The 16854-nt window shown below is 38.5% G+C and overlaps 1 protein-coding gene across 1 annotated transcript in view; it reads right to left on the bottom strand.

Annotated features, from left to right (window-relative positions):
- ATP8B1 (ATPase, aminophospholipid transporter, class I, type 8B, member 1) overlaps window positions 1–16854 on the bottom strand; it is a 107823-nt gene that overhangs the window by 3632 nt on the left and 87337 nt on the right. The window contains exons 18-26 of the mRNA XM_015564503.1: window positions 15006–15170; window positions 14159–14270; window positions 13095–13170; window positions 10146–10278; window positions 9211–9499; window positions 4690–4913; window positions 3357–3440; window positions 2106–2351; window positions 1655–1793 (exon numbers count right to left, since the gene is read on the bottom strand). Of these exons, the coding sequence (XP_015419989.1) occupies window positions 1655–1793; window positions 2106–2351; window positions 3357–3440; window positions 4690–4913; window positions 9211–9499; window positions 10146–10278; window positions 13095–13170; window positions 14159–14270; window positions 15006–15170 (1468 nt within the window). The remainder of the gene's footprint in view (window positions 1–1654; window positions 1794–2105; window positions 2352–3356; window positions 3441–4689; window positions 4914–9210; window positions 9500–10145; window positions 10279–13094; window positions 13171–14158; window positions 14271–15005; window positions 15171–16854) is intronic.

Below are 16854 nucleotides of genomic sequence, written 5' to 3'. Positions count from 1 at the left end.
TGCTTCTTGTTGATTTCAGAGGAAGTAACAAATCATTTCTATAATACAACCAGATCATCACAGATACTACTCAATTTTAAAACTAGAGCCAAATTTTTCACACAACATTGTACTTACACTGTAAGTTTCTAAAGATAATGGTCTTTTTTTAAAATTTGTTTTTTATTGAATATACGTATTGGGGGTGACATTAGTTAATGAAATTATATAGGTTTCAGGTATAGTTTTTTAAATGTGGTTTCTACACTGAAAAATGTGTCTGGGTTTAAAAACTAATCCCCATGGGAATAGTCTAAGGCACTAGATACTAAGATTTTAAGACCAAGTCACTAAAGAAAAATGTAATCTTAAAAATGATCTCAATCCCAAGAAGAAAAGGGTTACCACAGCAACCGTCTTTTACAAGCCAAACCTGGTTGTAAAAAAAGAAACTAATCTTTTACAGGAAACCGAGTTTATGGGGATTTTTTTGCCATTGTAAATCCAAGCTACTCTATTCAAAATAAGAAGTTCATAATTTCCAATTCATGATACTTTTTTATAATATTTATATTTATAAACTCAAATTTATTCCAGCATTTGTCAATTTATCTTATATTTTATACAGTTGTAAACTATTGTATTTTCTGTAACTATTTATTGCTCTGAATACATATCTCCAATGTAGCCCACTTAAAACAAATTTTTTTTTAGCCTTAGCCAGTTTGGTTCAGTGGATGGAGCGTTGGCCTGTGGACAGAAAGGTCCCAGGTTCGATTCTGATCAAGGGCACGTGCCTGGGTTGTGGGCTTGATTCCCAGTGGGGGACATGCAGGAGGAAGCCGATCAATGATTCTCTCTCATCATTGATGTTTCTCTCTCTCTCTCTCTCTCCATTCCTCTCTGAAATAAATAAAAATATATTAAAAAATAATTTTAAAAAATTTTTTTCAGCGAGGAAAGGAGAGGGAGCGATAGAAACATCAATTATGAAAGAGAATCACCAATTGGCTGCCTCCTGCATACCCCTCACTAGGGACTGAGCCTGAAACCTGGGCATGTTCCCTGACTGAGAGTTGAACTGTGACCTCCTGGTTCATAGGTCGACACTCAACCACTGAGCTATACCAACTGGGCAATGTAGCCCACTTTTGAGTTCTGGAATTCTATCATATGGGATTTGTACTTGAATTAGCTGATTTTATATTCTTAGGTCTTTGGGTTATTTTCATTTTCAAAACATAATTAGAAATGTTGTGATACAATGTTTGTACAGATTACCTTTCCAAAATTTGATGTGTTTTACCTTAGAGTATTTTTCCCAAGTGGAAATACTTGTCAAAGTGTACAAAAAATTGAACAGTTCATTTTTCCCCCAGATAGTGTTTTGGAATAATTAAACTGTATTATTGTGCTACCAGCAATACATGTATTCTGTTCCCCAATAAGCTACCAATATAGGTTTTACTGGGGGCGGGAAGCTTTTATCTAACTTAGCAGATACACAATTATATCTTAAGTTTATTTTAATTTGCTTTCCTCACATCACATTACCACCCTTCCAAACTATCACCATTCAATTTCTTCTCAGGACATTAATTTTTCCCTAGTAATAACTTACAATTTGATATTTTTCTGTACATTTAATTTTGGAATTTAGAAAGAAAATACCAACCTGTAAATTTAAATGCAGACGGAAAGAGAACATGTATGCCAGCACTATGTAAGTCAAACATGATGCCAAAATAAAGTGCAATGCTTCCAAAAATTGAAAAAGCATTCACAAAAGTCCAGTAAGAAGTATCCAAGCCAATCTGTTGGGAAACCAGAGAAAAACAGAGCATTCACTTTGCGGAGTTAACAAAAATAAAGGATCTAAGGATTCTGAAAAACAAATTCAGCAACTTAGGCATGATTTGACTGGAATACTGACCAATTAAACTATCCTTGGCTCAAGCAAGAAGTAGGAAACGTGTTTGGTTATCAGGAGTGAAAACAGCATTCATATTGTGTAAAATGGCAGAGGCTCAGTTGGAGGGAGAGTGGGAGCTAGCTGGACGTGCACACTGGTCTGTAGAAACACAGGTACCAACAGATACTGAAAACAGGTGACTAAAACCACATACCTGGAAATTGACTGTTATCACAAGAGCGGAGGCAATTGTGACAGCAAAAGATTGGTAATCGGAAGGCGCCTCTCCATCCTGTCCCACGGTTTGTAGGTAAGCTCCCAGAGGTATGAAGAAGAGGATCATCGATGTTAAAACCCCATGCAATAAGCTTACGAAGAACCTCTTATAGTTGAATAACAAATCTCTTTGTCCCACTACATATAATCCAGGGAATCGGAGACTCAGTTTGTCACTCACATCCTTAAGGGGGAAATACAAGAGGAGTTGTGTACTGTCCATCAAGAATCAAAGAGCTCAGAGAAAACTTACATGCTTACATGTCACAAGGTATTTATTTATTTATTTATTCATTTATTTAATTGAATTAGAGAGAGGAAGCGGGGGAGAGAGAAAGAAACATCGATTTGTTTCACTAATCTATGCATTCATTGGTTGCTTCTTATATGTGCCCTGTGACTGGAGATCCACCCATAACCTTGGCATATGGGGACAACACTCTAACCAACTTAGGTTTTATGAAGGCAAAAACTAAACAAGATAAGTCATGAATAGTTTCACTGTACAGAGATCAACATCATTACATTAGTCTAAGGAAGTATATTAATTTGCTATTTATGGAAAGAAAACAAATCAGTAATGTCAAAAAATGTAAGGAGGCTATTTTTACCTCCTCAGAGAATATATTGTTTCTAATTATTTGGGAAAGTATTTTCAAATAAAAGTTGATGAGCTCATTCCCAATTATTCTTTTTATTCACTAAAGTACTTTCTCTAAGAATTACTACTAGATAAAATGTACAATGTAGTAATCTGGGAATTAAACACATAAGATTTAGAAAGTTTTAAAATAATTTATTTTAAAATGAATAGGTTATTATAGAGATATACTAATAGTATACTGTCAAGTGTCTTATCAAGAAAGTCTTAGTGTCCAAAGGAAGATTATCAACTCCAGTCAGTGATTCAACCCAGGCACAAAACTTCTCTTTTCTTACCACTCAGCAAGAAGCACAGCAGTTACTCTTGTTGCTGGACACCAGAACTATAATAGGGTTTACTCAGAACCAAGTGAAAACCAAAAGAATGCACCAAAATATTTGCTTTGATTCTCTCTCATCATTGATGTTTCTATCTTTCTCTCCCACCCTTCCTCTCTGAAATCAATAAAAATATATTTAAAAAAATATTTGCATTGACCTTCTTTAAGAGGCGTACAGAGTGTCCCTGTCAGCATGAGGCCCCTACCTGGTCGAGCAGCCCCATGAGGAGCACGGGCAGGCTGGAGTACAGCACGTTGTAGAGGGTGATGAACCAGTCTTCATACGCAGTCTGGGAGGAGATTACAGAGTGTGTTACCAACCAGGAAACACTGGCAGCCTAGTCAACATGCATTCATCTGCTCTGTCAAAGCAGGGATATCCCCAGGTTGAGGGGGACTTCTGCCCTACATCTACACCTGCAGATGGCATAAGTCTGTTTCTATGTAATGGGCAGAATAAAAAACCATTCCACAGAAACTAACTTCCCCCTAAATAAGTGGGGGGATGTATCCCAACAAATTTTGGGAAAGGAGTCTATTCTATTTTAATAAAGTTGGAAACCAAGTCAGTGTTTGAATTCTTTTTATGTCCCTTAATGAATGAGAATACATAAAACCGTTCAAAAGCACATAAACACCATACAAATCTTCTTTACTCTTATCTTGCAAGTCCAGTATTGCCTTGCAAACACTTTCTAAAACAGAATTCGGCTGAATATAAGAACTATGCTTCTGAAAGGGATAAGTAGGGCTGGGCACACACCCATCCTCAGGGTGGGACAGAGGAAACGGGTTTACTCAGCACCAGCAGTTGAATATACAGTCCTGCATGGAAACAGGAAGAAGGCCCCAGCCTGCTCAAGGTCGCTCCTGGCCCGGGTTCCTGAGGCTGCTCTGATAACCATTTGTCTGCGACATAGCATCAAAGAGGTTTGGACAATCAGAGACCCTGGCTTAGGTTCATTTTTCACTAATGATATTTAACACGTTAAGCGCCCGCCTGTTTTGTCTTCTGGACCGAAAGTATAGTGTCAGTCACCAGTGACTGGGCACTTAATGTGTTAACTGCTGTATCACTATTTTGACATATTACATATGCCCACCATTCCTGTTACAGCAAAAACTAAAACTCCAAACAAATGGAGACATAATAGATCTATGGTCATCTAAAATTTGCATAATGCCTTTAGCCTTGGTCATGATATAATTTTATACTTGCAAAGTTGAACAAATTGTTATCACAGTTCTTTAATGGCAAGGTAACTTAGAAAAACATTTAGGGTGAAGGCATAGTCCCTGTCCCCTTAAGCACTTCCTGCTTAAAGGACCTCAAAGGGTCTCTTTCCTGTCCTGCACCCTGACTGACAGAAATAAAAGCCAACAGACCAGGAACAAATTCTGCCCCTTTAAAGGCAAAATAAGACATTGTTAAAGCACCAGAAACACTTTAGAAAAGTAATCCATATCTTAATCTGTGCCTCAGCTATTAAGAGACAGAACACCAAAAACTGCCAATCATATAAATAATAATGATATTACCTGTGCAGAGTACCCGTTGAAGAAGGAGTACCAGAAATGAACCAGAGTAAATGCAAAGTTTTTATAAAAGAAGTATCGTAGGAACTTGCACATCCTGATGTAAGACCACCGGCCATGCACCAATAGCAGTCTCTGCAGGTATCTGAACTGAGCAAAGGAATAGTCACTGGACATGACAGCTTGCATGCCTTCTTGTCCACTTATTCCAACACCGATGTGAGCAGCTATGGGGCAGAGGGAGAAGATACTGTTAGTCATAAACCTATTTGAAGGCAAAACATTGAGGTGATAATGTTTCCATGGCAAAACAAAAAACTGACATTCATGGAATAATAAATATGAAAATTCTGCTCTCTAGTCTCCACTCCAGCTTCTGAACTAATTTCCAAGTCAGAGGTAGTAGTTATCAAATAATGCACATGGTTGGGCCTTCATGAACATTTGTGAAAGGATCTCAGGTGAATGCGGAATTCCAGTCAGATTATCTGCCCAGCTGATAAACCATCCTTCTCACCCAAAGGGTGAGCCCTAATGTGTCTCTGACTCCCCAGCCACAGCTGAGTCAGCCATGGGCAGACACATAATCTGAGGTGGATACTATGAATTGATTCTCAACCTTCATTCCATCCTGTTCTAATCGAAGATGGGAATGCCAATAAAAACCCTACATCAGGGGTCCTCAAACTACGGCCTGCGGGCCACATGCAAATACAAATATTATATTTGTTCCCGTTTTATTTTTTTACTTCAAAATAAGATATGTGCAGTGTACCTAGGAATTTGTTCATGGTTTTTTTTTAAACTATAGTCCGGCCCTCCAACGGTCTGACGGACAGTGAACTGGCCCCCTGTTTAAAAAGTTTGAAGACCCCTGCCCTCCATTGCCCAGACTCCCTTACCACTAGTTTCTTTGTGAATTAAGTTCCACTGTTTCGACCCCCTTGATACATGGAAGAAGTGATCAAAGCCCAGCATCACTTCCTATTTTGGCGTTTCTACAACAGAGTTCGTGTCCATTCTCCGGCCGTCAGATGTTGACTGAAAGAGGTTTGGACAATCAGAGACCTCTTAGGTTCATTGAAAGCTGCAGAGGCTTTTATTTGAAAAGCTCTGCAGAGGATCCTCACAGTAGAATCTCCTCTAGTGAGGAATACTAGATGTTAGACACGCAGCCTAAAACCACCTTTTTCAGTCCATCCAGAGCTTTTTTTGAGTACTCGGCCCCTGTATTAATCACTTTCTGCTTAAAGGACCTCAAGGTGCCTGCTTCCTGTCCTGCGCCCTGGCTGACAGAAAACCCAAGCTGGGCCCATTAGTCTCTGGGCATTTGGAATGAGGATTAGGATGTGTTTGTGTTTAAAACTTTAACATGTAAATTCTTGAGGTGTGGGATGGATATATTTCTGAGGGGTTCTGAAGGTTCAGAAATGTCATTTAGAGAGAGGGAGAGACAGACTGACATGGGGTTCCTGGTGAAGCCTCGGGTCCTGGCTCCAACATCTTCTGAGGCCTGGCCTTCTTGGGCAGCATGAGGCATCTTCGTATCTTTTAAAATAAATTTCTTTTGTCTTAAGCTAGTGTTAGTTATTCCCCAACACAAGTAATCAAAAGAGTTTTAACTAACTTACTATTAAACTTTCAAAAACTTATTTATAGCCTATCATTACCGTAAGACACTCTTTTTTTTTTTTTTAAATGTAGTGGGGAAGGATTCTGGAATAGATGAAAAACGAGTCACAATTTTATCCATCATTCCAATAGTCTTTAAATTGTGTATTCAATGTAGAGAATTACACATTTTTTCTAGGTCTCAGAAGTCATGAGAGGAAAGACAGACAGTGAGATCATTCAAGAGAACATGTGTTTGGAGAACACAACCTATTACTCAGACCCTGAGAAGTGATTGCCAACCCAGCAGGGTTTCCAACTAAAAGAAGCTCCAAAAGAATCTTTCCCCATTTGCAGAACACAAGGTCTGGCAAATTCAAAATGGAGTCATTTGTGCAAACCAAGGTTTTCAACAATATTATGCAATTCTAAAAAATAGAATAAATTGCATCTCATTCAATATTTATGACCTCTTTCAACGCATGCAAATAGTTCACTTGACTGATCGTGATTACCAACTACTCTTTCCTATCCAACCACAGCTTTCTTTCCTGAACAAGCCACAGAGGGAAATGTTGAGATTATGCTGGAGCTGAGGCCGAGGAACGCCTGCCAAACTTTATCTTCTGAGCAGACCAAGGACAGTGCGTGAAATGATTCACAGGGTGATTCAAGGCAACTGAACAGATGCACTTCATAAGGCCACACTGGCTTTCCCACTAAAATCTAAATATAGATTTTTCTGAAGTTCCAAATATGGTTTTAAATGCCTCTTCAAAAGACTCCATAATTCCTTAACAAACAGATCATTTCCTCAAGCTTGTTCATTCTCAGGGTCTTAGACCAAGAAAAACCACCCACCAGTCAGTAGACATCTTTAGGCACAAGAGGAGAGGGCAGCATATGAGAGTCCTGGGATCCTTGCTAGGGGAAGAAACATGGTGGATTGCAATTTCCTCTGCTTCTACTGCACTTACTGCTAAACATGAAACCTGTTAGCCTATGGTCAAATTTTTTCTGACACTTAAATTTCACTCTACTTTTTTTATAAACAACAAATATCCCCCTCACCACTGTGTATTGTTCTTGATGCAGTTGAAAGAAATTAGTTTTCTGAAAAGTACAAAAAGGCACTAAAATACTTGGATAAAGCTACTGACTTCCAAGGAGACCTCAGAGTTTCCTTGATTTTTGTTGCAAATGGATGCTCCATAGGTTATATATAAAAGCACCTGCCATATAACAGCTTAATAAAATTGGTAAGACAACTTAAGAAAAACAAGTCTCTATAAGATCTATGTTGACTTCTGTGATCCCTTTGCTATCAGTTGGTGAACTCAGAGAAACAAAACATTTTCAAGTCTAAATCGTAAACCAGAGGGTAAATCTGTAAGGTAACCCTTCCCGCCTCCCCAAACATCTAGGAGTCTACAGTATAACTGAATACAAATCATGTTTGAGTTTCTTGCTCTTTTTGGCACAGCTAGTTGAGTTACTGATATATAATGGAAGAGAAAGAGCTAGGTGCAGAGGAGATAGATCTAATTCAGAGGAAGAAATGCCATTTGCATGGTAGCACAAGCACATGCAAAACACAGTACAGAGGACTTAAACTGGTAGTGGTGACAGACACATAATAAAAAAGCAAGAAGACGTACATCATACAGCTGACTCCTGTTGAAGAAGATAAAGTTGGAATACTCAGTATATGTCAAGGAGGAGAAGAGACTCTAAGAAAAGAAAGACAGATTCATGAGTCACAACACAGGCTGAATATAAAATCTAGTTATACATAATGCATTAAGATACCCAGCACAGCAGAATGTGCATATACACATCTGTAATAATAAAAATGTAATATGCTAATTAGACTGGACGTCTTTCTGGATGAAGCCGGGGCTGCAAGGGAAGCCTGGGTCCCGGGTGCCTGCCAGCAGCTGGAGGAAAGCCGAGGTCCCAGGAGCCAGAGGGAAGATGGTGCCGGCAGCTGGGGGAAGGAAGGCCTACTCTTGCACGAATTTCGTGCAACAGGCCTCTAGTGTAGTCATATAATCGCTCATCCTAATAACATCACAAAGCTGGAGGTGACATTAGAGATAATTTTCTTGTTTTCAGATGAGCATGTTGGCAGTAGGATGAGAAGTATTCAAGTCTCCCTAGTTTGGGTATTTTCATTACAAGATCACCCTGAAGTAATATAGGGAGGGGAAAAAGGACCAGGATTCAGACATGTTGATGAGGTTTGGTTCCACATCCTCTAATACCCACACAACTGTGTTTCTCTGTATGAATCCTTTAATTTGTGGGAACCAAGGGTCCTCCAACAGCAGGAGGGCCCTTGGCAATCTTTCAGGGAGGTCAAGAAGCCAGTGAGACCATTTTGGAGCTTTGCTTCGATGCCAAATGTGTTACTCTGAGCTCACTGCAGGTCTCCCAATGGTGAAGTTCTAACAGATTTATCAAAGGTAAGAAGAAAGCTTAGGGGAGGGAGAATAATCTCAAAATAAATACCAGAAAGAGTTCAACAATGTATACCACGCTTAACAGAATTTTTAACAAAACTGACTAAATAGCAGGACTTTTAGTATGCCCCAAAGAAACATGGGAGAAGTTGAAGGAGAGGAAAAAAAATCCAAACACATAAAAGGAAACAAGGATAAATTCACCCATATGGAACTTGTCCTCTATTTGGCATCCTGCAAGAAGCATTGTCATGCCTGCTCTCTCCTACTCGATGGGCTGTCAACTACCTGAGAGCAGGGTCACAGGTGTAGCCATCCTGGTTAGGGCGCCTTTATTAAATATCTGCTTTAGGAAAGCCCGAGCAATAAGATTGGAAAAAACTACCCTCAAATCTGTTCCTGCCACCAATTTAGTAATTCGGGTTGCGTTGGCTGTCTGTGCAAGACTCACTTTTGATCATGTTTACATCATTGGCTCCGTCTCCAATCGCTAAGGTGATGGCTTTCTTGTACCTCTTCACCAGGTCCACCACCATGGCCTTCTGCTTGGGGGTGACCCGGCAGCAGATGACCGCACTGCACTCGCAGGCCAGGTCAACAAAGTTCTTCTGCCTCTGTTCTTTTTTGGCTTCCAGCCTCCTTTTGCTTTGGGTCCGCATTCGTCTTTCTTCTTCTGTCCTTGGGAACTTCAGCTTCAGAATCTTACTTGTCTTGGTCTTTTTCTCTAGAAGAATTTCATTCTGTGAAATCACAAAGGGAAAGAATTACTACCATTTTAGTTTTTAAATCAAGAGTCCCATTTCCTGCCCTGGCCAGGTAGCTCAGTTGTTTGGGCATTATCCCATGCACCAAAAGGTTGCCGATTTGATTCCGGTCAGGGTACATGCCTGGGTTGCAGGCTTGGTCCCTGTTAAGGGGCATGCAGGAGGTAGCCAATCGATGGTTCTCTCTCACATGGATGTTTCTCTCTCTCCCACTCTCTCTAAAAATCAATAAACTATTCTTACCAAAAAAAAAAGAGAGTCCCATTTCCTAAGGTTTTGATGATGGGAAAGGATAATTCTTGGCTTATATCATTGATTACATTGTTCTATTTATTAAAAATTTACTATAAAAAATTAGGAAATAGAAAAATGTACAAAGAAGAAAATTTAAAATAACCATAACCATTGTTTGATAAATCAGGTATAACCACGATTACCAGTTTGCTGTAATTCCTTTCATGTACCATAGAACATTAAGTTTCAAACTTGGGAAACTGCATTTTCATTTATTGGCTAAAAGATTTATGGGTTGGTAGTTAATATGGCAAACCACCTAAAATTGGTCCATAATCAACTGCTTTAGTTTGAGCCAAAGGCACAGACACCCTAATGATATACGTACCAACCAAGAGCCAGTGATTATCAAGGCACGGTTTCCGCCGGGTGGAAAAAAAGGTTCCTGCACCTGGGGTACAAATTTTGCATATACTCCACCTTTATTCCTCTGGTTTTCTATTCTTGTGTTAAGAAGAGCACTGGGGGAAAGAAATTTAAGTGTTTAAAGTACAAGGCTGGAAACAGGCCCTTCAGTGTGAGATAATTTTGGCATACTAATATAATCTCTTTTTAACATTTTGGTAAAAAAACATAACATAAAATTTATCATTAACTATTTCAAAGTGTACAGTTCAACAGTGTTAAGTATATTCACATTGTTGTAGAACCAATATCCAGAATTTTTCATCTCTCAAAACTGAAACTCTATACCCATTAAACAACTCCCCAATCCTCCTTCCCCCAACCCCTGCTACTCACCACTCTACTTTCTGTTTCTATAAATTTGAGCACTCTAGATAACTCATATAAATGAAATCATACAGTATTTCTCATTTTGTGACTGGCTTATTTCACTTAACATAATGTCCTCAAGGTTCATCTATGTTGTAGCATTTGTCAGAATTTCCTTTCTTTTTTAAGGGTGAACAACATTTTGTGTATCCATTCATACATTGATGGACATTTGGCTTGCTTCGACTCTTGGCAATTGCAAATAGTGCTGCTATAATTATGGGTGTGCAAATATTCTCTTTGAGTCCCTGCTTTTAGTTCTTTGGGATAATACCCAGAAGTGGAATTGCTGGATCATATGGTAACTTCATTTTTAATTTTTTTGAGGAACCATCCTACCATTTCCATAGTGACTGCACCATTTTACATTCCTACCAGCAGTGAACAAAGAGTCCCAATTGCTCCATATCCTTGCCCACACTCAATATATATAATAGCTATCCTAATGGTGTGAATTGATATCTTATTGTACTTTTAATTTGTATTTCCCTCATGATTAGTGATGTTGAACATATTTCATATGCTTGTTGGCCATCTTTATATCCTCTTTGGAGAAATGTCTATTCAAGTCCTTTGCCCATTTTTTAATGAGTGATATACAACCTAACTAAGTTTTAATCCCTCCACTATGGGGGCACCATGTTCTTGGTGCTTCATTATTTGCCAAAAACAGCACAAGAAAGATACAATTGAAAATGTATTCACAAAAACACAGAAGGAAGACAATCTTAATCTGAATTATAATACTGGGGTGAAACCTACTGTATTATGAATGAGGGCTGTTTGGCAGAAAGAAACTGATTTCCACATAAAGTCTGGTTTAGAGAAATGCTCAGTGCTTTCTAGCAACACATGATTGAGAAGACCACAGATAGCACATTCATGTGATAGCAAAATGAGCACAGGATTTTGGAGTGGGAGAGACTGTAATTTTCTTATCCAATCTCTTCATGTTACAAATAAGAAAATGAAGCCTGGCAGAGATGATATGATTTGCCTGCAGCAGGTTGACGGGAAAACAGGAATGAAGACCCGGGTCTCCTAACTGAGCCCCGGGCTTTCCTCATTACACACACTGAGCCATTACTTTTCACCTTCAAGAACAGCTTTCTCAGCCTCGACACTAGTGCAGTCTCAGGCCAGATCATTCTTCGTTGAATGTGGCTATTCACTGGACTGTAGGATGTTTCGAGCACCCCATTGTGATAACCTGACTCCAGACATTGCCAGATGTTCCAAACTTGCCTCCCACTGAGAACCATTGCACTAGGGGATTAGTTATCTATCCATTTTCCACATTAATTTAATTTTTATTTTCAAGTTGAAATAAGGAGTGACCCCTAAAAGGCTGGAAGACAAAAATATGAAGTTACCCATTCAAACTATTCTATAGGATGGTGCATCTAGATTCTAGAAAGATGATTCATTTCCGTAAAGGTAAATTGAGCTAAGAACATGATCATAAAATCTGCTACTTGCATTCACTTTATCTTCTAATTTAGCTCAGAGCCCAACTTTCAACACTTTTAAAAAAGAGAACAGAAATATATTAAGTCTCCTATCTATAAGAAATAAACAAAACCATATAGTAATTTAGTCAGATTACTTGAAACCAAGAAACTACTTAAGTCAACATATTAGTATTTATTTGTCCATTGCTATTTTTCAAGACCTAAAAGCACAAAGAGGCATGATTTATATATCTCTATTCAAACAGAACTGATCTACTTAAGATTATAAGGCTACCGGTTTTGTTTGTCTAATTTAGCAGTGTGCCTAATACACTGAAAGAACTCAGAAACTCTATCATCATCATTAGAAGGAAGACTAATGACAACCATCAACTCCCTCATCATCTTAACAGACTAGGCTGTATGTTAAGAGCTTAGTTAATTGGCCTTGAGGCATCGTAAGGAAAAGTCTTGAGGAATAAAAGGAACCAACTCTCAAGCCAGAGGCAAACACATCCTGGTAACTGTGTACAGCACATGTGTAGCTTCATAACAAGTCAGGGATTTTTCCTTATACATTTCCCGGTCCGCTGCACTCTTATTTAGGGCCAATGAGATACTTCAACTTTGAACTATCAGGCCTGCTCAACTAGACAAGACTACAGATGTAACCAACCCAAAAATTTCCCTCCAGGCAGGATTGTGGGGGCTTTCTTCTATTTTCCCTCGGAAAGGTACAATTCCTAGAAAAGACAATACATGGATATAATTCACGTTAATTTGTATCAGCAGACAAGTCCCGAGGACTTCTAAGGAATGGGGAACGATGGCCCCTGGAACGCAAATAAAGGCCCCAAGTTTCACTACAACATAAGGCCCTGTGGTAGAACCGTGGTAACGCGGAGCTGCCTGTTGTTCTTTTGCTTCATGTAAATAGTGGAAGCTGCCTGAAGTGACAACCTAGCTCCCATCTCCGTATCTGTGTCTTCTACACCTAGTCTTGTGTTTATAAAAACGAGACATTATTTTCATCCTGTAGGCTTGTTACTTACTTTATATCTTCTCCATAGCAGATAGTAGTTTCTTCAGTAAGAAGTTCACAGGCAAATCCTATATTTTCAGCAGTTTCTACAGCAGAAAAAAATGAAGTCAGATGTCATTCCTACCGATGAACTTAATAATCAACTTTATCTAGTAATAATGATTTTTTTCAATTAATAAAATAGGCAGATTCAATCAACTATGCTGTTTTTCCATAACAATGTATAGAAATCACAGTTTAAAAAATCCCTCTATCTGTAATAAAGTAAGTGTAACTCAGTCTGGTTTGAAATCTTTTCAATAATAAAATGTGCTATAGCATCAAATACATTTATTAACTGATTATTTAATAAATCACTGTTCACTGAAATCCTAAAGACATTCAGTTCATGTGGTTTAATCATTCTGCTATGGGGGGTGAGGAGATAACCAGTTCCATCAACCTTCATTCATACAAGCCTCCTATTGAAGACTTTCCCCCTTTTGTATTACCATCCATTGGTATTTTTTTAAGGTTGGGACTGTGCTTCCCGGAGCCTAGCAGAGTGTGGGACCCACTGCTGATATAAATCAAAGCAAGAGAAATTATCTGGTTTCCCGTGGAATGCTGGGGGTTAAAGTATCAACCCCAACCAACTCTGTTCATTTCTAAATTTAAAATCTTCCCTTGTGTATGAAATTTTAATTATAATTTATTTTCAAGCAATAAAACAAGCAAGAAAATAATAGTTGGTCACTGTTTGTTATTCTAACCGATGCCAACAAATGGCAGTGCTGGGACGGACAGGAGGGACACGAAGGACGGCCCCTCAGGACAGCAAGGCATGTCTGGCTGGAGAGATAAGACTGACCACAATCAGCAAGATTCAATCAGGAGCTCAAGTACAAGGAATAAAGAGGGAGTATGGGGAAGGACACAGGGTGGGCTGGGATAGCAGAGAAAGGTTTCTTAGGGAAAGTGTTCATGTCCCAAAGAAAGGCCAGTGTTTGCGCAGGATGGAAAGTCTGAGAAGGTCATCTCGGGCACAGAAACAGGAACTCTGAACATTTGCGAGTAAACAGACTAATGAATTACCCTTTTTGTCTCCAGTAAGCACCCAGATCTTAATGTCTGCTTTTGCAAGTTTTGAAATGGTTTCTGGGACTCCGTCCTGTAGCTTGTCTTCAATAGCTGTAGCTCCCAATAGCTGCAATGAACATTAAGAACAACAACAACAATGAATTAGCCAATAAGCAATATGTTCTGTAATAACAATTTGCCAACCTACATAGAGAAGCAGGGCTAATTATGTACCCTAGTCGGTTCTCTACTGGAGTGGATGGCTGGTATTAACAGGGAGGGTTGCTGTGTTTCACACCCCAAACCAAAATAACCAAAATAGTTTTTCCTAAAGTAATTGACCAAGTCAACAATGCAAGAACAAAATCAAGGACAATAAAAACACACTTTCATTATGTATATGTTACTTTAAACAGACATAAGTCAATTCTTGCTAAAGGTCATTACTATTTGCTGAACATTTTCCATTAATCTAAACTGTACAGGCAGTGTTTAACTCTGAAAATTTAACTTACAAATGGTATTTTTTTTCTTGTTTCAAAAGTTTGCAAAATAGAAATTATTTCAGTAATTCTCACTATGTACTAAGTATAGTCTGGCTTGTTACTGTGTAAAAATCATAATTTTAATAAGTGATATAATAATCAGAATAGAACCTGTTTTAATGCTTTCTGTTTCTCATAATGGCAACTTGTATTTTGCTTGCTGAGGCAAAAAAACACACTCCAATGACCTAATTTCATTGTACCAGTTTCAAATGCTGAAGTTAGAATTATCTTTCAAGAATGAAATCAAAACTTAATTAAAATCTCCAATTTTGTTTAGAATATCAAGGAGAAAAATTATTAAGGTTAAAACTCACAATTAAGTCTTTTTCAATCTCCTCATACACTTTATCCAGAGCTTCATCCCGGTTGGTTGAGGCCACACTGGCAGCCATGAACTTTTTATTCCATTCTTCAAATTCATTTTCTTCAATTTCCTTGTAGCAAAGGCACAGGGTTCTAAGAGTTTCATTTGCAAAGACCTGTTTTATTTAGAAGACAACCATCCACACAAAGAATAGTTAACTTTGTGTAATTCAAGATCAAATCTGAAATCTTACTTAAAATAATACAATAAGAGAATTTAAAAAGAGACCATGAAAAAAAATAATGGATTTTGGACAAATACACTTTATAGAGGAGATTAAACAAATACTTTGTTTTCCCAAGTATCTGTAGGACCCTAAATTAGTTATTTATTTCTAGTTCCCAAATTATTAAAGGGAAATGTAAACCTTTTTTCTAAATAAAGTCACGAGTAAACACACACACACACACACACACACACACACACACACACACACACAAAACCTTTTTCTTTTCATGACTAAGAAAATAACAGCCAAAGAAAGATGCCTTGCAGGTGTTAATGATGTTGTAAACACAGGGCTGACAACTTTATAATCTGTTCCCACAAACTGTGTTACAAGCCCAATCAACTATGCACTCTCAAGTAAGTGTTATTACCTCAAACCAATTCTGAAATACACAAGCCACTATTAAAGCTGACATGAAACGTTTTAATGAAAAGGAGTGTCTGAAAATGTAATCATAGAGAGCAGAGTTAAGCTATTTTAAATGGTTTATATATGAGCAGTAAAAATGCTTCATTATTTCACACTAACATGGGTTTAGCCAAGATGGCAGAACTGGCTCACCCAACTAAGTGTCTGCTTTCTCAGGTTCTTTGGAAGGTTCTACATTTGTTTGATTAAATTTATATCCTCATGAGAAATAATTACCCACTGTAACTGCTTTCATAGCATATCTAATCCCCCCTCCCGCCCCTTATTTTTATTAATTTCAGAGAGGAAGGGAGAGGGAGAGAGAGATAGAAACATCAATGATGAGAGAAAATCATTGACTGGTTGCCTCCTGCATGTCCCCCATTGGGGATCGAGCCCACAACCCGGGCATGTGACCTGACCGGGAATCGAACCATGACCCCCTGGTTCATAGGTCAACACTCAACTACGGAACCATGCCAGCTGGGCAACAGCATATTTAATCTTAAAATGTGACCCCAATTAGTAAACAACATATTCATCAGACTTCTTTCTGAAGGATCTCTGGGTGGCTTTCAAACTGGACCAGACCCTTAAAGTAAAGGGAATAAACTACCCTTTATTAAGCCCTTACTAAGTGCTGGGAACTGCGCAAGATACTTTCCCTTGCAACAACCCTCCTGGATAGGAATTATCCTCTTCCCCTTTCACTCGACAATTAATGATTCATCTGAGACATCAACCACCTTCCTTCTCCAAGGACATAAAACAAGTAAAGAGAAAGAATTGGAACACCAGGTCTGACGGAAATCCTCCATACTTCATTGCCATTCTTACATAGAATCAAAAAAAAAATGAGGATTGGTAGGCAATTCCACAAGATAAATTTCCAGAAGCATTCTGAATAATTGCATTATCACTGGACTAAGTTCATAGTTCTCTTAGATAACAAGTTTGAAGGAATGAGAACCAAACCGATTCCCTAACCAAGGTATCAGAACTCAGTTATCCAACACATGGCTTTGTCATGCTTTGTCACACATGAATGCTTTCTTCCCTTCGGTATATACGAGGAGGCTGGTGGAGTTCTTAGGATCCACACAGATATTAAGATTACAGCTCAGTGTGGTTGTGCAGCTTGTTCAAGGCCACTAGAAGAGAG

Source organism: Myotis davidii, unplaced genomic scaffold (genome assembly GCF_000327345.1).
Source record: "Myotis davidii unplaced genomic scaffold, ASM32734v1 scaffold38, whole genome shotgun sequence".
Lineage (NCBI taxonomy): Eukaryota > Metazoa > Chordata > Mammalia > Chiroptera > Vespertilionidae > Myotis > Myotis davidii.
This window is presented reverse-complemented; position numbering and strand designations above follow the sequence as displayed.